This window comes from Ptychodera flava, chromosome 10 (genome assembly GCF_041260155.1).
Source record: "Ptychodera flava strain L36383 chromosome 10, AS_Pfla_20210202, whole genome shotgun sequence".
Taxonomy (NCBI): domain Eukaryota; kingdom Metazoa; phylum Hemichordata; class Enteropneusta; family Ptychoderidae; genus Ptychodera; species Ptychodera flava.
This window is the reverse complement of record NC_091937.1, coordinates 39,988,625-40,011,430: the sequence shown is the minus strand read 5'-3', so window position 1 is coordinate 40,011,430 and position 22,806 is coordinate 39,988,625. Positions and strand designations below refer to the sequence as shown.

Genomic DNA, 22,806 nt, shown 5'->3' with positions numbered 1-22,806 from the left:
ACATATTATATATATATATATATATATATATATATATATATATATATATATTACAATGCCATATTATATATATTACATGAATTATAATATATATATATATATATATATATATATATATATATATATATATATATATATATATATATGCGTTTATGCGTATATTTACACATTTACAGAATGATATACATACACGTCAACACATGTCTCGACAGTGGTGTGGGAACAACTCATAAATGAAATACTGTATCCTTTGACCTTCTTTGGTATCGTGCCGCTCGTTCCCTTTGGTCGTGTCCCCGAGCAATCATCTGATCATCTGATGAGCACATTTGCTTTCAAGTTTTATCAAATCGGATGGGGAATTGAACCGAAAGTGGAAAACATCATTACAGCATATCTTAGTACTGAACAAATTGATGTGCTAACAGTACTGGACAGAACGTTGTCTGTGTAATAAAATTGAGTGAAATCGGCTGACTCAGTGACACTGCATGGATGGAGCGAGCCACTCAACTTCTTGCGGAATTACGTCCACAGGGATTAACAAATGACTTACAAGTAGTTCGTTGTCTCATGAAGCTTTTAATTCTATATAATAACAGTTCCCGTACATTTTGAGCTTCCTTTATAAAAAAAACATATTGGAAATGTTTGCAGATAATGTTGTCGGCATATACGTGAAGACAGCTATATGCATGATGTCAGTATTAATGGAAAAAAAATTTGCATCAATTTTGTTTCTTTGTATTTATCATTATCAGCAAGGAATGCGCGATTAATTTCGAGCAAATAGTAAAAGTATAACCCGAGTTATAACCATGTGGTTCCCCCTACCTTTAAAGGCTTACCTAATTTGAGATAAAAGTTAACGAATACAAACAAAATGTATACAAAATTGCATATTTCGATGATTGTAAAAATATTTGGCAAGGTCTGAAGATGTCCAACTGATTATCAAGACAATACTGATTGTATTGTGTCGTTAGTGATTAATTGTAAATTGTCCAATGCCGCAAACCCTTGACTAACAAGTAGACATAACCCATAGTATGTTGTTACCAATGATTAAATACATCACATTCCAGTTCAACAGTAGAGCAACACTTCGATGTCTCTTGGAGATTCGATGTTTATCTTTGCGTATTTATATCATCTTTGTCGTCACTGAGCAGCCTTACATCGACACTGCTATTCACTATTGATGTGTGTATGATTCACAATCAAAACCAGCAGCAGATATATATAAATATATATATATATATATATATATATATATATATATATATATATATATATATATTGAAAATTATACCCTGACGGTGAAATTATGATTTGACTAATTTCTTGATACAGAACAATGCCTATCAGTCTACTGCGTAATTGATACATATATCATGATGTAAACGATAACCAATGTTCCCAGAATTAGCCGATTGCTTGTACACAAAAATGTACCAGTACATACACGTTACCCTGAGAAATGTTTTAGCCTCACTACATAGAAATATAATACTGAGAGCTTGGCAATGAAACATTTAATTGGTACGTTTTTTTGATAGATCGAAGCAATTGAACGGGCACAGTAAATATATTTTCACCATTAAATTCTTCTAGGGTATTGTTAGGATTGGTGATCTACGTGCAATCAATCAGATAGCGTGATCCATGTGAGGAACCGAAACTGTGACAGATATAAGGTTGTTCCGAGCTGTATTCGCACGAAACCCATTTGATCATACACGCTAACTACCTTCCCTGCGACACAAAGAGATAATTATACCATCGTTACTTTAATGTGCTGCCCATTATTGACGAGTAAGGCCGAACTCATAACTGCACTTGATGATACAAAGAGGCCAGTAGTAAAATGTAGCCAACATCCATAGACATCGAAGATGGATCCCTGCAATTCCACAATGCGTGTTTTACCTCTAGAATGCGACTGCACAGTAGTACTGGATAAACATTTCATAATAAACTTACTGTAAACTAGGATACCTTACAATTTGCCTGTTAAATTCATTAATTCTCAGAGTTCGGATTGCACGTTGTGCAAGATTAAGATTGTGATGTTTGTAAGTTTAATCCGATAGTTGCATTCGTATCAAACAAGTTCACAACATCATGTTCTCCAACACTGTGATAGTTTTAAGACGTGAACTGTCGAAATGAAATGCTAAAAGTTATATTCTTAAGGGAATATATGTGTGGAATGTTTTTAGGTTTTCTTTATCTAAAATTGTAACAGGTAAGATTATTATTTTGGAAAGCAGGATTTAAGATTGGTTTAAACGCAGGTTGGAAATCGAAGCGCAGAACAGAATGTCTATTGCTCATACATCCATTGGAGTGAAGAAATAACAAACGTCTCCAAAAGAGACAATATTTATCACCATGTCTGTCGACAGCTGACACCTTGACTACGATTTAACTTAAGAAATCACTTTAGGAAGGCAAAGATGTTGGGTGTGGATTCCTTGGGAATTGAAATCTAACGGACAAGAGTTTACTAACACTCTGTACGCGGACATGAATGTACATGTACTTTGACGGTCGTAAGTTTTCTTCATCTATAGATTATCCGACTTTGCAAACAGACTACTCTGGTTCAACTAGTCAGGTACACAGAAAAATAGACTTTACAAATAGCTTGCTGGTTACAAATGTATAAGAATTACATAAATATACAACAAATAAAACTACAGTGAAAGAATTGAAAGAAACAAAATGCTGCAATGCTATACTCACAATTAAATACGTATAGAAGGATATGTATAGATGACGAACTCCGTGGAATACTATTCCATTCAATTTGCCATGAAGGGGTTTCATAAGCACTATATTGTTGTGCCGTTTAATTTGCGTCTTCCCGCTGTACTTTCTTGTCTTCTGCTAACCAGAAATATTCAACTTTGCCCCTTTGTTTCTTCAATTATTTTCAATGTGTTTTCATTGTTTTGTAATTTCTTGTTTTCTGTGAACCAACTATTCTACATGTAAGAGTGTCCCGTAATTGATCTTACAATGACAACTAGTCACACTTACACAGGGACCCGTACGAGGATAGTATTATGCTATATCGCTGAAAAGGTCTACCGTAGCCAGTACTTGTACACCCGCTTAACTACCAGTAGCCCACATTTTGTATGTGAAATAGCAACAGTGAAAATGGAATATATCTTCAAACGTTATGAAATTTCCAGAAACCTTGTAGACCGTTTGTCAATGTTAACAATGCACATTGTACACTTTGGGGCTGTTTGGACGAAAAGATCGTTGAGAAAATTCAGCTAGTTGCACGTCATACGGGAACATTGTAAAAGGCAGTATAAATGGTTTCACAGTCACTGTCCAATGAGGGCGTTGCAATACAGTGAAGCAGCACTAACAACATTGGGTTTCACTGATGTGTTAAAGAATGATTGATTTCAGATGACGAGATCCAGAATTTGTGACGAACATTGTAAGACAGTCTGAATGAATCTCTTTGAGATAGAAAAATATATCCTCATTTCGTAAAAAACGACATCCATTGATTTAAAATATATTCTCAAACATAGCGTCACAGAACATCGTCGTATGAGTATGAAAATATGGAGAAATCCAAGGAAAATTTGGTAACATATCTGAGAATGTCTTCTTTGGGAAGTTTTGCTATTTCATCCTCTGGTTTTGGATACCTCGTCTCGTTGTAGTAAAGCTGCCTATGTGGAAACTCAACCAAATCTTGGACGTACAATTCCTTAAAAACCTGATCAGCATCACCGCGGAGATTTTCCAGTTTCCCGATGTAGGAATAGTTGACCGCACACGGCTGACATATTTCATGCATCGGTCTCCAATGCTGGTCCATCTGTCTGATCGGCTGCTCGATCACAAATTTCACAAACTCCCCCAGGGTGATCCGGAATTCAGACGCATTGATAGGAACAGTCGCCACTTTCCGATACTGCTGTAGCATGTAAGTGCCGTATCTTTCCACAAACACTGTTTCAGGTCTCCCGAATTTATCACGATAGGCTGACAGTAATCGAGCGAATGGGTGTCTGACGAACATGAATTTGTAGTAGTGTTTTATTTTATGTTCTTGTTCCTCTTCGGTGTAATCGCTAAGGAACTTAAAGCCTACCCTGTGTTCAATTTTCCGGGCGGGGTGAGGTTTTTCCCACTGGCCATTGAGAACTCGCACAACGCGCTTCCAATTCGAGCAGGCCACCTTTGGAACTACACAATACAGAAATCCATACTCATCATTAACGATGGTCTGTTGGTAAAGCATTCGCTTTTGTTCTGCAGATAGCTCACTGATAGATCCTTTAGTACCGTTCCGACAAACGTTTTCCCTTGAGAAATTCTGAAATGTTCTTGGCGGCGGTATCTGAAACAGAGTGAATAAAAATATTGAATATCAATAGGGCAGCTCTCGGGACCGTAGCAAGTTGACTGCCGTCAGAAAATCTGGCAAATCCGTCATTTGACCGCACGGCGTCTAACTATAGTTCCGCCGGTACCTGTTAGCAAAAGTCCTCCGTGCAGAAAATAAGCTTAATTGCCGATATTTGAGAAGTGGATAGCGCAATTCTTTTAAGGTAGAACGCACCTCGAGGACAGACATTCGAATTCTCAAACTTTTACAATCCTTTTCTGATATACCACTTGTGGGGGTTCACTTTAAAGCTCTTGGTATAAAAAAAACTTCACCGGGCTTAGTTTTTCGAAATTCGAAAATTTATATTCTTCTACAGAGAGTTAACACAAGGATGGCGGCCATTTTGAATGTCAAATATCGGTAAATCTTGGGTAATTTGTTTCTCTAGTACCAAAATTTGCACGGTGACCCCCTATTTTTAGTCTTGATTCTGAAAGAGAATGGTTGAAAGATTCCTCAAGGAAGGTTTGAGCAAAAGATTAAGTCTTTCACTTTCGAGGCGCATACTACCTTAAAATTCACAAATCACTCAAAGTCGTCTGGATTGGACTTTACTTTGACAAGCAAGGATCACTATCGATATCAATAATTAGGTAGATGTGTTGTTGCATCGTTTTAGTGATGTAAACATCTTCACTCATTGACGTGTATGTGAGTTGGACCTAGACTTGCTCCAAGTCTGTGGGCATATAAATATCAAACCGTCACACTATAAGTGGTAGGCTGTTGCGTAGATCGTGGGGTGAACGCCTTGCCCTGGCCAGCCAGCAACTCAGCTGTCGAGAAAAGCCAAGCGACTGGGGGCAAGTCTAAGTTGATGTTATATCCTGAGGTCGCATGTATGAGAATGAATCATCGGTTAATCAATTTGTACGATTGTAAATAATAAGTGTATCCTGGCAAGTATCAACGCAGGTCGATCGGGTCGACTTATTTGAGTTAGCATAGATTGATTGTAGAGTTACAAATTTCAGCACGTTGTCAAATACGGTCTATGCAGTTGATGAGCTCTCTAGATCTTGGGAAATAAACTGTTTCCGATTTTATTGTAAGGTAGTCAAATCGATGGTTATCGTCTACTTTGTCTATATTTTCATTTGCTCATCTAAAACTAAGGTCACAGTTCGTGTAATATCCCCACTCTCTCCTCTAACAACAAATGCGAGCCCATGTTTTTCGCTGCTTTTCAGGATTTTATTCTGGGGATATTTACAAATTGCTATGGAAACATATGTTTCCGTATTTCGCCGTGATCTGTGAAGGTAGGAAGTATGAAAGTTGGCTCTCTGAAGGACAGGTCGAAACTGGGGACATGTCAATTTAGAAACGTGAATTTGGACTGAAAGGGTCCATATGTGTAGGACGTGTTGACACAGACGTGTCAACACTACTTGAGCCGACGTCCTCTCACGTTTACCCAGCTGTCGACCCATCAAAAGACAGCTGAAATAAGTCTTCTCCTTGAAGGTGCTTCTTACCAGACTGAAGTAATGATGTTATGTGCTTTAAAGCCATCAAGCATGTTCAGTCTAGTGCGTTCCTGTCCCAGTCTGTCATGTTCAACATTATTTTTTTCCAATTTCTACACGAATATCTACGACGTGAGTCGGCAATTGTGGCACGAAGTTAAAACTGTGTTTTAATTCGCGAACATCAGTCTGCAGTAAGAATTACAATTATAAGCAACTAACAATGAGAGATACACTGATTAATATTATGACATCCCTAGAAATGAACGGTTCTACGTTTTTAAAACAGACAAGACCCTTTTTTCAACTTCGTAAAAGTTAACATGTCAGCCTTTGATTCGGGAAAAAAGTCTCTCGTCTCATCCCCAGAGTCGGTGCTTGCAACGGAAAACAGACATTGCTTACCCGACAGCATTTTTCAATGCAGTAGCAATAAATTGTGCAAAATCAAAATAGTCCATGAATCCATCAATCCAGCGAGAAGCGAGAAAGACTATCAAACGAATTTTAACACGCATGCGCACAACATTATCATTTATATTTAATTCATATTCGGACCTTTAAACCATTGTTTCATTTTAACGAGAATATAAATCTTGATGTCCACGTAGCGTAATAGTCTTCAACTTATAATGGCTTTTGTTTGGCACCCAGGCATCTTTTACATTTCTGGCATGGTGATTTTACTCGAATCGCGAGACTTTTATATAACTTGGTCAAATAAAGAATATACTGACACAATGGTGTTTAAATACGTGACAGCCAGCAGCTGTAGGGTTACGCACGTTTTGATGCCTGGTTATATTTGATATTCTAGCATGGCGGTGTTTGAAAAACAGTTGGCTGCAGAGTTACGCACTTTTCTGGTCAGTTTTATTAAATAAAGATTATATCTGCCAGTTGATATGTCGGTGTTTACAAAACAATTAGCTCTGAAGTTACGCACAGCCTGCGATTTTCAGTCAGTGAGCGCGCTTACCTTTATGTGCCATAGTGTACTCACGAACACTGCGCCCCGGCCGATAATCACGTGCTGTACGAAACTGCACCTGAGTTTTTCATATACGTGGTGTCAGCGTCTCAGAGATAATCTTTTATTTCAGAAAGTTATTTGGAAATCCGACTATTCAATTCATATTATCATCATCCCTGAAATCAACGCTGCACCTGAGACAATAGTGGCGTTGGAGGGGAGGGGGTTATGCTATATAGAGGCTGATGAGGATGGTCAGGCGACAAGGCCCGCCTGCAAGTGCGTCTACTTCATCAGGTGCGTGGGATGCACGAAGTGCTGCCTGCGTCAATGCTTTCGGCAACGCGCAATTTACAGTCGAACACATACTGTTTGAATCTAACTTCACGTTAGAAGTTACAACCCTGGTAAATGACAGGGCTAAATTGAAGTCCGACGACGGGGCTGTTGGCGGCGCCAACGGGAGAAGTTACGTTATTTGGTGTGGTGAGGGGTTAGGGGCTGGAAAATACCAAAAGACTGCGAGATCTCTACGGAGAACCTAGAAGGAGAAATAACCCGATAATGAAATAATTACCCACTTCTGGCTAAAAATACTAACATGTTGAGAATTAGCGGGAAAGATAATGCGGCAATATTCAATGTATCATAATGTGTTTTGAGAGATGTCGCTTACGGCAACGCAAGTTGGACGCATATTTTAATTAGCCGAAAGGAAGGCAGGTACTTTATCTTAATACTTGGTGCTGTCACTCATGGCAATGCAAGTATTTTAAAAATAGTGTGTTTTCGTGAATATCATTTTACTGTAGGAGTGTATAAAATATTGCTCCCCCCCCCCGGCCACCCATACGACTCCATCTGTAGGACGTTTGCTTTGTTTGTCAGTGTTCCACTGCAGATTTGACGTTCAGAGGAGGATTTTCCTCAATTGTATGTACAACACGTGCTCTTGTTTTGAAAAACTGCTGTTGTTTTTTCATGATTGTGTAATTCTGTGTCCATGTGTAGACATGCGTACATCCAAGGTCAACGACCCAATGAGATGTGACCTTCCTTATTGTCAAACAAAGTACATCAGAACGAGTCAACTGACATTTGACACGCCCAGCATCCGTCACATATAGCCACTCAGTGGAATGGAATAAGCACTGTTCTCCAATGTACCACAGCAAAAGTTTTCCCTGTCGTATTTGTGTTTTCCTCTTCTTCTCGCCCTACCACAGTTACTTGTGATCTATTCAGCTCTGGGACTATGCGCCCCATAGACGTGTGTACATATGTACACACGTCAATGGGGCGCATAGACGCAGAGCGGAATACATCACAAGTGACTGTGGCCCTACGCATTGCGGAACACCATATGCTATACACCACCGCAGCCCTGAGTCTTATTAGGAAGTGCACAACCGCGCTGTCTCCGCGTTCCATTTAGATACAATTAAAGTCGGGAAACGTGTCTCCTTGAAGCCACTTGAATAGATGTACGCCCATTTTAGTTCATCTTTGTGTACTTGCAAACGAAAATTGTTGTCAAGTTGAAGTGTTCAAGCTGGTCATTCAAGTATAAAGTTCACATACCATTCGAGTATGTATGGCCTGCCATGACAATGCCTAACAACTTTCTCTATGTGTGAGCTCAGCTCTGTTACAATAATTTACAAGCTGTACTCCGCGTATCCGTTTGAAATTTAGTTTACATCCCGGAGTTCGATCCACTGTGCTCTTTTCCTTCCCTAATAAAATGATTGTAACTTACGGCGTGGTTTGAAATATCGAGTTTTAAAAGTAAACGCTTGACTTGGGTGTTCGTACCGGCTCTAGACTACAGTACTGTATAAGTAAACACCGTGACCACAAACATACAACCATAGACCTCGAAAACCATAGACCCTCGATAAAAACCTCGAGGGTCTATGATACAACCAACAACCTAGAGCCTTTAAGGTAGTATGCGCCACGAAAGTGAAAGACTTAAACTTTTAATCAAACTTTACTCACGGAATCTTTCAAAACTCTCTTTCAAAATCAAGAATAAAAATAGGGGGTCACCGTGCATATTTTGGTACTGGAGAAACAAATTATTAAATATTTACCAATATTTGAAATTCAAAATGGCCGCCATCCCTGTGTTAACTGTATGGAGAAAAATAAAATTTAGATTTTCGAAAAACTAAGACTGTAAAAAATGTTCGTCGAACCCCTACAAGTGGTAGATCAGAAAAGAATAGGAAAAGTTTGAGAGTCTAAATACGACCGCGAGGTGCATTATACCTTTAAGAATTTTAAAGTTTGTATGATTTCGAATATTGGTGTAAAATATGATTGTGTCGTCGGATCTGGGCGTCAAATAAATGATACTGGATCGTCACTTTCTCGTATGACCGGACTGAAGACCGCCACGTACGAAGTTTCTCTAGGTCGTCCCTGACTGAATTATAGCGATAACAGAACACACATGTGACATTCGATCAGTTGATAAATAGTCATGGCCCGGCAAAACTTGGCAAGGATACAAAATTTTCTTCCAGGGTTAACGCACAGCCTTGGAAAAAATAACATGAAACGTTTAAACATGTATAAACTCTCCTCTAGCGTTTACACGGGATGCGTGAGAGGTAAAAATTACTTATGTTATTGTATTGAATATATAATGAGTTATCCTTACAACCCAGTATACATTGTAATACACACGATTTTCCTGTGAGAATGACGGGTATACTGACATTTCAATATCTCCGTGTTGCTCTCGTCATTTGGCTCTTTCACAAAATGTAAAAAATATTACGAATTGTACGTCCAAGACAAGGCAGGGACATGTCATCACCCTCGTATTCCGTATTTTGCTTTTGTATTTTCATCCAATAAGGCGTTTTCAACGAATCATTTGTTCCCTATGGCAAAACAACAAACATACACCAGCACGACCTCCATGTCAGCTTTTCAATAAAACACTAAGACATTAGCAATTCAGACAATTCCAGATTTTCTCTCTTCGCGTTTCAAGCAGCTTTAAAGTAGGTAGCAAACAACTTTCATTTCCCCGTGGATGCAAAGTTGACAGACCAACAGCTTCTGACAGTTCTGGTATGTGTCAATAGGTTTCGCACAACGTACGGCTGGTCCCAGACGATTCACCCTGGATTTTATCCAAGGCTTTTCAGGAGAGGGAAACAAACACAGACCAAAGTGTGAAGTATCGCGTCGGAATCCGGAATGTTTGACGGGCCAACTCTTAGTTGACCTCTGACCTCGTCTGCCCCAAAAGATCAGTCTGCAACAGCAATTTGATCCAGCAATCGCGCCGGATGTCAAAGTGTTAGTAGTAGTACGCCTAACAGTTGTCGAATACAACATTGTACAAATTCATATCTTCCCCTTCTGCCAACAGGTGCATGGAGTTGCTGTGTAGTATACATACTCTATGTTGCCGTGTAGCAAAATAGATACATAGATAATCTAGGTATACTACATGGCAACTCCACGCACCTGTGCTTCTGCCATCCTAGAAATCTGAATCCAAATAAACTGGTAACCATGTACGAGTATTACCTGACAGTTTTCCGTATTCCTAGTACTAAGAGAAGTTGGCAATTTGAAAATAAAACCGTATTGTTTCCGTCTTTGTATAAGTCATGAATGTTTGTCATTGTGGAATCAAACTATTTATCAGCCCGGTGCTTGAAGGCCTTTACAAAAGTGTGCGGAAACACGGACAATGACTTAGGTTTAAGAAAGTAACAATCGTCTTTAAGAAACTCCGAGTAGTCTTTTAGGTAATTACGCATTTTAGAACTGTTCCGGTCTTTTTTTTGGACTGCATTGTTGTTTTGAACTGCACTGTTCTGTCTTGAACTCATCGACTGTTGAAGGATGAAAGCGAAAATTCTCCAATACCTGCTTATGTGCAACGGTTTATGGTTAATCGAAGACGGGAAAATTAATCATTGCGAAATAGGAGTAATTCATAAACTGGAGCTGTTGTTGTGGAAAATTTTCCAACTTTCCCGTTCAAAGTATGTGAATAGTAAATTGAATTCTCCATCAGTCAGACTGAGGAGCATTTACTACAACAATGCATTTGCACTCACGAAGACACATAACTTGTAACCTCTTTTTCCGAAACAAAAATGTGCATTGCATTAGGAGGACATCCACAGTGGAATATGCCAAACCACTTGGACTTGCGTGCCCCCGTATGATGGAAAAAAAACAACCCCCAAAAAACTGGCGGTAAATTTCAAGTGAGCTTCATCAACGAAAGACAACTCTGAGCTAAGGGAAAAATGAACGCTGACGTACATTACCTGTGGAAAAATTTAAAATGTATATCACACTTATTTAGAAGGATTGCAGTCTCTGTCATGTAGTGTTGTCCTGCGACTCGGAAAAATTTACATGCTGTCAGGATATCTTATTAAAGGGACAATTGACGCAACTTTTGACAGTTCTATCATTTTCTTCAATAAAACGCACATTTCATTTTCTTCTCCTCTCTATAGTATATCCGAATACAGAATATAAGCCCCGCGAAAATAAGCCGAAATAAACCCATGGTATGATTTCTGGAGTAAAACAAGGTGCCGTGTTAAAACTGAACAAAAAGACTCAAATTATGTAAAAAGTTACAGCTCATGAACTTTATCAGTAACTGAAGCTAACAGAATCATTATGAAATGTTTACGTCAAACCATGTTGGATTGTTTTCCCAAATAAATTGACGTGCGTATGCATTGGTGGCTTGGGTCTGACTCTGTGTCGAGGTTACTTTACGGTGAGACTTTGATCAGGACGCGTAACTAAAGAGATATAAAACACTTTAATAAATAGGCATCAGTTACCAAAAGGGATAATAATTACGAACTACTTCAATGGATTTCAATTTGCTGAAGAATTAAACTCATTCACCGATGGAAAAGTATTCGACCTGTTGTACAGGAATGTGTTGGAGAAGATGAACAGCCTATAAAAATCAATCAAGGCATTTGTGGGACATAGTTTCCGATGTATAAATATAGATGCTAAATATTCTCTTTACAGTACCAATCGAAGCCATATTACCTTTCTCACACACCAAGGAATACCTAAAATGTCCAAAAAATCATCACCATGCGGCCAACTAAGACTATTAAGAAATAAAGTTGGTACATATATGCTTTATTTGTCCCGAGTCGCCATTTGTACATTGTAATGATCATAGCCACACAATATCTCTTAGTCTCACGGACCATGGAAAAGGTCCCTTACAGATATTTAAGCCGAACTTAGTCAGATTTTCACCCTCTTGAGAAATACTAATGCACTCTTTGTGGATTTTCCCCTATTGACGTTCGTAGACAGAAGCTAAAGAGCTCATAACTTTGTATATACACATTACTGAAGACAATTAATTGTTTATTCAGGGAATGCGGACCACTTCATCGTTGGGAAGTAGCTGCATATTTGTTTCACTCGGCAGTGTAGTCGTGGAACTATGTTAACAGCGCGATCCCTGTGTGAATGCTATTTGATGAAATAGCGTTGCAATTTCACGCTTTGTGCATCGAGGCATGAATTCTAACCTGACTGTCTTCATAATCACTCACAATTTCCAACATCAGCTGACTCATTTCCGGGTTACTATGGCACACAGTGATAGTAAGAATTCAGTCAGACTGACTTCACCCACGAACGTCAATTATACAGAAACTAGTAACCATAATGAACACCTGGATCTAGTCAATCTTCAACAAAACCGTTTCAGAGGTTCTGAGGTGCCTATGGCTACATTCTAAACTACAAAAATACTTAATGTTTATGGTTTTCTTTGTCCGAGGATACATAGAATTGTTGCTTATGAATTGTACGTATGTCATAGTTTCTCCTGGTTTAAGGTAGTATGCGCCTAAAAAGTAAAAGACTTAAACATTTGCTCAAACTTTCCTCAATGAAACTTTTAACCATTCTCTTACCAAATCAAGAATAAAATTCAGGGGTCATCGTGCAAACTTTGTATTAGAAAAACAAATTACCTTACATTTACCGATATTTGAAATTCAAAATGGCTGCATCCCTCTTTTAAGTCTATGGAGAAAATTAAAATTTTCGATTTCGGGAAAATAAGTAAGTAAAAATTTTTCTTACATCAAGAGCTTGAAAATGAACCTCCATAAGCGGTAGACAAGAAAAGCATTTAAAAAATTGAGAGTCCAAATAGATCTGTCTACCTTAAGGATTACCAAAGTACAAGAAATATTCAAAGCAAGAATTCTGGTATATTCATTTTGTGTGAAGAACGAATGTTGGTGTTGAGCGCATGATGTGGCGATTAATCTTGCAGGAACATGAACAGTTGAGGCTCAGTTAGGATTAAATTCATGGGCACTGATACATACAGATGGACAGACAGACGGACAGACAGACAGATAGTGACTGGGTGGTATTGCAATAAATTTTCGAATGATTGCTACGTACACGGTCGATTCAACGTTGATCTGATATTCCTGGTTTTGACAGTAAATTTAATGATAGGATCGGTTGATTGAAGACCGGAATAGTTAACTACGTCCGAAACGGCGGAGTCGTTCAACGAAGCTGGATTTTAAACGACAACAAATATGTCAATTTGTTGAAAACCTTCAAGATTTACTCATTGAAGACTCGTTGACGCAGTTACTTGCTGATCTCAGTAATCGACAATCAGGTCAACAGGCAGAAAATGACGGTTAGCTTCTCTAACAAAACTAGTTTCAGAAAAGTGAAGACGAAAACGAAACAAATTTCTACATATACGTCACCGGACGACGAATTCATTCATATCACAAGTATCACTATCTCCAGCTGTCACCTGTTTCCTTTCAAATTCTGTGACGTCGCCACATTTTGCTGAATCAGAGCAAATACAGGGTAAATTAACTTGCCTGTCAAGAGGCGTTATTTTCGTTTGGATACAATTGAAACTATGTCCGCTGTCTTTGATAAAATATTGTCTGCAAACAATGACATTAATAACTCCTCTTCCAACTCGGAGACTCAGCATACTCGGAGAGTAAAAAGTGTATACAAGAGTAAAATCTTTTCTGAGTTTGATATTTGTTTGAAAGTAAATAATATGGATTACTCGACGGCACAGATTGCGTTTTCATATAGCTCCATCTCCCAGACAAAGTTTTAACAACAGGATTTTATCTCTAAGGGGTAGACCATTGACTTTTGGGAGGGGGTTGGTGAATTGAATTTGTCGCGCCTAAAACTTTACCTTTTTATTCCCGTAAAACGTGAAATTCTTCACTTGACAAATGTGATGGGTATTTTTTCTTCACAATAAATATATTACTAATTTTTGTCGAAGTAAAAGCCAAACATAATATTAATAACAGAACCCTCGTAAACTGAAATTTTACCTTTGATGCACAACATTACCTCACGAAACATTGTATGTGCCATATTGTAGAGATGACTATTTACTTTTCAAGTTTCAATTTTTGAACGTCAGAGAGAGAGAGAGAGAGAGAGAGAGAGAGAGAGAGAGAGAGAGAGAGAGAGAGAGAGAGAGAGAGAGAGAGAGAGATGTGCAATGCACACATGCTAACATACGGGTGCTCGCGTCCCACACAGGGAGTGATAGTCCTCTTCAGAGCGATTAACATATTTATTTTGAATCTGGTTGAAGACAGCACACCGACGACCAAAGTATGAATTTTCATTTGAGAGATCCTCGGCAACAGAACTGTGATGAATATAATTATTCCGAACTATTGCCATCATCTTGCAATCATTTCCAAAGATTTGCGTACTTTTGACTAAATCTAATCAATGAATTGAAAAACAGGAGAAGAGAGTAAGACGGGGACAGTACTAAGGGCCAAGCGGTACCGTTCCTCTTGCTAGGTAGCAGTTACGCAATATTACAGCGGTCCACTATAAATTGCACATTTAATACGCCAATCTTCAGAACCACAAAGGTGGTACATCCATTATTTACAGTCATGTGTCCTTGACTGGGATTTCGATGTCTAACTTGAATAAACAGTAGACCTTTGGGATGCATCGAAGAGTACCATGCTTTACATGACCAAAGCATTTTGCAACCATATGCAAGACTAGTATTGCAGAGGTGTAGAGAGATCTGACTATGATCGCTTCATGTTTAACGCTCTATAGTTTGCCAGTTCAATGAAATTTAATAGTGCATGTCGATGAAGCAGAAACACGTATTGTATTCGCACATTGAAATACTACATCCTTGCTAAAAGGAATATCAAAATTGTATACAAAAACCAATACACTTAGTTTGGTGGACTGAATCGATGGAATCGACAGTTTCCAAGACAATAAGGTCAAAGTGACGCTGAACCTGTTTGATGTGATGACGTCAGAATCGCCATCTTCCGAACGTTACGGGATGGCAAGCGTGCGTCAAAATCGAATTCAGTGATCTACTCTGGGACAAAGTATTGCACTACCACTTTGTGATCAAGCTTTTCTTAAACCACTCGACATCTTTGCATTTGCGCACCCTTTTCACACACGCACATACAAAAACATAATACTATATATTTTTATATATGTATACATTTATTTATTTGTTTAAGTTATTTTAAAATTACACATACATCTATACACACGTCTTGTCTCTCAACTCTCTCCCTCCCTCCCTCCTCCCTCCCTCCTCTCTCTCTCTCTTCTCTCTCTCTCTCTCTCTCTCTCTCTCTCTCTCTCTCTCTCTCTCTTCCTCCCCCTACCCACACACAGAAATACTCGGATACTTACACACTATAGAGCGAGTGAGTTTAAAGTCCCTTGCGTCGACTCAAGCAATCGATGACGTGCAAGCCAAGAAGCCTCCCTGTTGCCATCTTCTATTTAATCATTAAATGGGTTCTATTAATAGAATAAGTTTATCTAATGGGCATGCATGGTGCTAGCTAATTGAATCAATAGCCAAGGGGAGAGATATACAGCACTTTGCCTCAGGACGAGTATGTTTCTTATTTTATAAACTCAGCTCACGTACTAGATGATTATCGGAAATTACTACCGTTCAGAACCAATTCAGCTTTTTCCTAGAAGATCCTAGTCGAAGATAAATTATGAAGGGACCGTTTGACATATTGGCCCTACGCTGTGGATTGATGTAGTAGGTGATGTATGTTCGTTGCATATACCTCCATGGTTTGTACAATTTGAAACAACTGCATCTGTGCCCATTTTATCAAAGGATTCATCTGCTGATAATATAAATATTAATTGTTACTCATTTAAACTTCTCTACTCCTCGGAAATATGAAACATGACTTGCTACTTTGGTTAGATTAAAAATAAGTTTACAGTCTGTTATATTGGGTTCTTCATTATATATTACAAAAAAATTGATACTACTTGGAATATACACGGTTGGCATTTCAATATCGTCTGTACTGTTTGATATCCTACGAGTTTGATGGTGATACAGAGTTTAATCAGGGGCCATCCGTCTACAGTATGTGTTGGAAGGTCTTTCATTATTCTTTCCATTTCTTTCAAAAAATGAGAATACACTCGTGTACATCATAATGCATCGTTTTTTTTTCAGGCACCATGCACGTTGCCATGCACGAGATAATTAGCAGGCTAAATGTCACTGAATGTATACTTTCACGATAAATTCCGTACACTATGTGAATCGCTATATTGTGTAAGTATTCTAGAAAGACTGGCAAAACCGTCACGTCGTTTGGTAATATTTCAGTAGTCCAGAAGAAAACTGCTGTTTTGCGGATCTTACTCAATAAATTATATGCATGTCAAGGAAAAATGAATATACTACCTAAAAGACACCAGTGAACTAAAATTATGTTGATGCACGGTTCGATTATTATCTTGTGCAATCTTGCTTGAATGTACGCCAAGATTTTCAGTACGTTATGCGGTAACCGTTGCCTTGCCTAATTTGCATTTCATTGCATGTACATTACATTTCAGACAGATTAAAACAATTATGTAACTGATTTCTTTATCGCTTTTGTCTGTGATCGGAGGGTGTGGTTGTGAAGATATTTCCGTCTACCCTTTTAGCAGTTTTTAAAGTACCAATGGATATAGCTGGCATGTCAAAATAATCCAAAAGAGACTTTGTAGTTGGAAATTATCATTGAAAGGATCACAGAAAATTGCCTGTGAAACGTTTACTCAGACATTTAAGATTTGACAGACCATTTAGGTCCTCATTCAAATAAGAAGTCACCAAAAATCATTCAGTACTGTCGTGTTTGCGCGCTCACGGTAAATTTCATATCTTTCAGTCTTTCATTTATTTCGATAGAGTGCAGCCCTGCATACATTATCCATGTTTAGGCATACAGCAATGCATGGGGACATGTAAGCAGGCACACCTAAATCTTGCTTCCAAAAAATCTTCATCGAGGCTTGGTGAGATTCAGCCGAGAGCTTAGCAGCACATTTTCAGCTCAGCGAATCTCACGAACCCTGCAAAACTGAAACATGGGGGTATATTTAAAATTTGCAATGACTAGAGTTTTTTTCCTGTAAATTCATTTGTTACCTTTACTGTAAAAATTATCTACAATTAGGCCCTATATCCCTGACAAAGCACCTGCTCAAACCGTAACTTCAACGATCGATGCCAAATTTATATCTGCCGGGTTTATGTATGTCCATCAGTCCATTCCCGCAATCGTTGGAATGGGGACTGTTTTGAAGTCCATGGATTGCCCCATATATCAATAGCTATACCGTTAGACCAACATATTCAGTAATTTTTATGGCTGATTGGCCTCTGTGTAAACATTGAGTTTTCTCGTTTCGAGGTTTCGAAGCTCTAAATGACACGCATACAATGATTGATTTTACTGCTTTATTCCAGTCCGCTGCTAATGTCTCTAAAGCCTGTTACGTCACTGTCTGTTTTTACTTGCTCAATCGATGGGAAATATCAACAACTGCAGTTGTGGCAACTCGTGACCTCATGCATGGGTCAACATTGCTAAGGAAAGTGTTATTTGGCGAAGTCAGGAGTGACGGTAGCGTTGACCTATGTGCGCATGTCAGAGGCCAACTATACGGTCTCTGGAAATGGCGTTTTGTAATCTAACGAGTGTACACCGTTAAATAACTAAAACATTTGCAGAACAGTTTACGGGTCCACATTTTTCACTTACATGTATGGACATTTTAATGACTTGCATTTTCTGCTTCGAACACTTGGGTGAGTACCCATGCCCATTCACATTAAAAACAGCAATTTTTTGACCAACAATCGTTTGTCTTGTCAAAACACGTGAAGACTATAAAACCCCACATATACGATAGGTTTATCTCTTGTCGCATATTACAAACCACGTGAACCAATAGATGGCTAAAGTAAACCACAGGTGTTCGCAGTGTCCTGGATAGTCGATCGAAGGCCGAACCTCGGCTGTATAATAAACCATTCATGTATTAAACAGTGTGTGGGATTTTTTGCAGTAAATAACATTGAACGTGTACAACAAAATCTTTAGCGTAAACCCTAAAGCGGATAGTGATAAACCACTGTTTTGGCTACAACTGCACAGAGTGATCGGTGTGAATTTATTGGTGCGTGTGGTAATTCTTGCCTGTGGGTAGTTATTGAGCTGGTTGTAGTGGCGATTGGCGTTACATGCGTGAAGAGTTTGACAAGTCTAAAACTGATCGAATCCGGAGCTGAGACTACTGTATATATCAATCTAAGAATTTGCCATTTCTGCTGATAACGCAATGGTGTTTTAAACAAAGTCTTGTCGGTAAACGACGGCTGGACATGACTAGACCTGATACCTGTCGCCAGGTCCTTTACCGGGGTCCTTTTCGTCGTGCATAGAGGCTGCAATAACTACCTTTCACACTGTCCTCAAAACTGATCAAAAAAATGATTTTTTCTCTCTCTCTCTCTCTCTCATCCGTCCTCTCCTATTCATGCATCTCTTCTATACAGGCAGACATTGAACACTCGTGGGCGGGACTTTGGTAACATTCCCGCCATACCGACCCAATATGAGAGGAAGCCAACTGCCGAAGTTGACCTTGGTATTGCATGTCATATGGCACAACCTCAGGACATGTCTGGTGCACTGTCGTTGCTCTGTTTTCAAACAATGGTTGAACTTGAATGTACTTTCACCATGAAATGACTACGATGCCTTGGTGATCCAGATCAACCTGAATTAGTTTATCTTTTGTGACTTGCGAATAATAGATTAATGGAGATAGTGGCTGTAACCTTCAATATTTTCATATTTTCATTACTATTTTTCAACTTACAAGCACATTAATACATCTTCATATTCTCCTTCTCCCCATGAAATATGTTGAAGCATCAGTAATGGACTTGGCAAACATAACGCGTATCGTGTATAAGCTGTTTACAAATGAATTCTAGTCCGTACCAAAATCCTGGTATCAACAATGGCACCACACATAACACATTATTCAGGCCATGTTGACGAGTAGGGTCGTTTCGGCGAGATTTGGAATACAGAAAACTATTTAATACCGTAGTCGGAAGTCAATAAAACAATTACTCGTGGATTTAGGGTAAAATACAGGAAGTGCAAAAGAAAGAAGAAAAGACAAGCTGCGTAGAGTTTTGGCAGCGATATTCATAATTTCAAGCAATACTTTTGTACGATTCATAAAAAAATCGTTGTGAAAGTAAAAAGATCGCACGACGTCAGAGTGTGTTACTTTCTCGAAAAAAAATTTCAGAGTACGTGTAGTTCACATTTGATTTAATTTTTCACTGATGTCTTTCGGCATCTTTCGGCTTTCCACATCATTCTCTCGAGTCGGAGCTTTTTAAATCTACTCTACGAACCCAATCAAAAACATATACCTCTCATTGGTAACTCAAGTAGCTGTTGCCGGAAATATGACGTGGTTTACAACAATCTTCGATATGTGTTCCGGATGAAACGTTTTTACGCAAAATGCGTACGTCTTTTCATGGAGACATCAGGAATCGATTGCGGTTAAAGTAGGCTAAACCAAGTTTGATTACCAAGTTTATAGTATTCCCATGTAATGCAATGCAACTTTGGTAATGTTCGGAGGGTCGCGCAAACGGCTGACAAAACGGCTTCCAAGGAACAAGTTTACTTTAAAAATTTAACTTACACTGTAAAATAAAATAAAGAGGGGATTCTAAGCGAGGAATTCCTAATCCACCATAGTTTTGGTTGTCATGGGGATTGAAGACACCCTGATCATCTCGGGACTGTTTATGTGGAGTTGTTTTTGTACATGGTAAGCTTACAGGTCATAAGACAGTACCTCCCCTACCGTCTATTATTAGAGTTACAAGTAACATACAGATTTGCAAGCTTCCCGGGTGAAAAAGGAATTTGTAGCAGAGAACAATCAATCATGAACACATGTTGAATACAAGCCATCTCTCATAAACTTTCACACTCAAGTTATACCATTCACATAAACAAAAAGTTCTCTCGAGTTTCTGAATTCGAATTACCATACGCGAACACAAATATTTCATACATATTGGGTACACGAGTACATAAAATCGTCAGGGTACCTGGATTTACATTTGTTGACAATGTTTATAATGTAAGTTTGATGTCAGATAGGTTCACAATGGCGGTCACGTGCTCTGAAGTGGGAAAGATAAGGAGCATGGCATTGCGCAGGTAGTTTGAGCACAGCCGATGCGACACTGGGACAGTCTGTGATTTGTTCTTCCGAAAACCAATAAAAGCTTAGACTTACAAAATGGCGGACAAGTGAATAAATATTGTGCAACTGTTACCCTTAGATAACTTTCACTCGTTTAAACAATTTGCAACTTGCATGCATGGAACGTTTAGAAGAATATCGAGTGTTCTTACCAACAAGATTTGCACCTAATTAGTTGGATAAAGGCCACTGGTATTTCAATTTACAATCAAGCTTGAACTGACACCCAAGGTTAAATTCAAGATTAGCCGCGAGCAAACATTTGGTGTCAAGTATCACGCATTTGTCCGAAGTAGACATTGAATCTAACGCTTTTCTATTAGTTAAACAGTGAACACCTATTAGCTATGGCTATCGTCGTCTGAACCATTGTTTGAAAATTGTGGCTTAGTCGATCCTTCACTACACCTGTCGGTACAGTAGGTTGAGAGGTCAAACTAACTTTAAAGGCGAGAAAACAAGCCAAGCATTTCAGAATACATGGTTTGGATTTCAGCTCAGACACCTTAACGCTGTACATAGAATAGACTATGAAAGCAGCTAGTCTACTTTTGTCGAACGGAAACGCGATTGAGTTGCAGAACACTTTGACAGGTATCAAAATTCAGACCTACGCACGTGCAACTCGCACGAAACTACAATTAGGAGCCACTGTAGTTTCAAACTTAAAAGCGAGTTAACGTTTGACAAGAGTAGGTCTCGTATGCATGACGCCCGATTGACAGGAAACTTGACGCATGTAGCTGACACAATGCAGATAGGTACATACAATAACTAACGAAGCCATACAATGTATTGAAGCCATACAATTGTGTATAGTAGCTGCTACCTTCAGTCCCCTTCATGGTGCCGGTGTAACAAACGCATCGGTGTGGAGGTACTAGCTATTCCATGCATCGTATTACCGCCATACCACATATAAGTTGAATCCAATAGAGACATTGCAACTTAAATAATCAAAATAGCGAACTGGCAATTTCGTTTGGAGTCAACGAACTATACGCAGTGGCGGTCACATATAAAAAAAATACTACAACACAAAAAGTAGACGGAAAAGAATTTACCTTAGGCCCTGTGTTTGCTGGCGTTCTTGTGTGAACAGTGCCGTCCAACCTTTCCCTGGTCAGGGACACTGCAGTTCGAAGGCGGTAGCTGTCTGATGGAAGTTGTAGGAAGACCAGCAGGAGTGCTGTGAGCGAACAACAGCACATTATAGCTACAGCTTTTCGGTGTGTTAAGCCCCATTTGCGAGCTACCATAACTGTACGCTGCAAGAGAAGTAAGTAAGTGGACCGAGAGAACAGTTCAACTAAGAGCCAAGGACAGTTTTGGTTTTGCTCTGGTGTCGGTAAAGAGCCAAGTTCAACCGGCTGTGGATGTCAGCTGAAGCCCGCATGAAGCCAAGCGCTGCCCGGCGTTGGTGGATACTTATTTGAACTGTGGAGTGACTGGCCAGTGTTGCAGTCAACTGGGGCACGCCGCACCAGTAGCTTACCGTCGACACAAACTCATACCAAATCAACGTTGTGCCGCAACTAGATGCCGGTACACAATAATAAGACTTCAGGTCCACACGATTTGACTCTGGGTCCCGTGTGTACGCACACTCTTTCAGAACGATTGTTGTCGATTCTCCAAAAGGCGATCGTCCACGGTCCAGAAATCCAACAACGCTGGGACCCACTTCAAGCGAGACCACACAAAATCGAAATCACGGTCCCTCCACAAACCGTGTCAAAATCTTCCTAATCCCGGTACAATGACAGCTCATACTTCAGAGTATTACTTCATATAAAGGACGAAATATTCAACACAGGACAGACTGCGGCCAAGTAGCGTCTATGCCTCCTCCACTGAGGGCACCGGAATCAGTCATACGTATACCTACTTACTCGAATGGTGTCACGTGACTGCGTGGTCACAAAGGAAGCGAATTCACAACGTTAAACTTAACATATAAACAATGAAGGAACAAACAAAAGTTATAACATGAAGATCCGCTCACTATTTTGATAGATTTGACATGCGCGGATAAAGTTTATTGACTATATCATATATTGCTTGACATCAGCGCAGAGGTAGGGCTTCTTTATAGTAATAGCGCAGGTATGTTGAGCTATGTCGTCGTAAGGGGAGAACCATTTGATTTCTGGGGGGGATATGGAGGATTTTGAGAAAAAAAAAATTGTTGCAAGGTGTGATAGAAGAAAAAAAAATTTGATCCTGTCATGGCCTGAGAAAAAATAAAT

General features: G+C 39.1%; 1 protein-coding gene across 1 annotated transcript; it reads right to left on the bottom strand.

Annotated features, from left to right (window-relative positions):
• Window positions 1–562: 562 nt before the first annotated feature.
• Window positions 563–22,458, bottom strand: LOC139142761 (carbohydrate sulfotransferase 14-like). The gene is made up of 2 exons (XM_070712868.1): window positions 21,622–22,458; window positions 563–4,378 (listed from the first exon to the last, which is right to left on the bottom strand). Exons 1-2 carry the CDS (start codon window positions 21,814–21,816, stop codon window positions 3,563–3,565), a joined length of 1,011 nt encoding a protein of 336 aa, XP_070568969.1. The 5' UTR covers window positions 21,817–22,458; the 3' UTR covers window positions 563–3,562.
• Between the last annotated feature and the right edge of the window lie 348 nt (window positions 22,459–22,806).

Coding starts and splice junctions, on each gene's coding strand:
- LOC139142761 (XM_070712868.1), bottom strand. CDS start 21,816: ATGGTAGCTCGCAAATGGGGCTTAACACACCGAAAAGCTGTAGCTATA. Junction 4,379..21,621: donor CAGCAAACACAGGGCCTAAG/GTAAATTCTTTT, acceptor ACTCTGTTTCAG/ATACCGCCGCCAAGAACATT.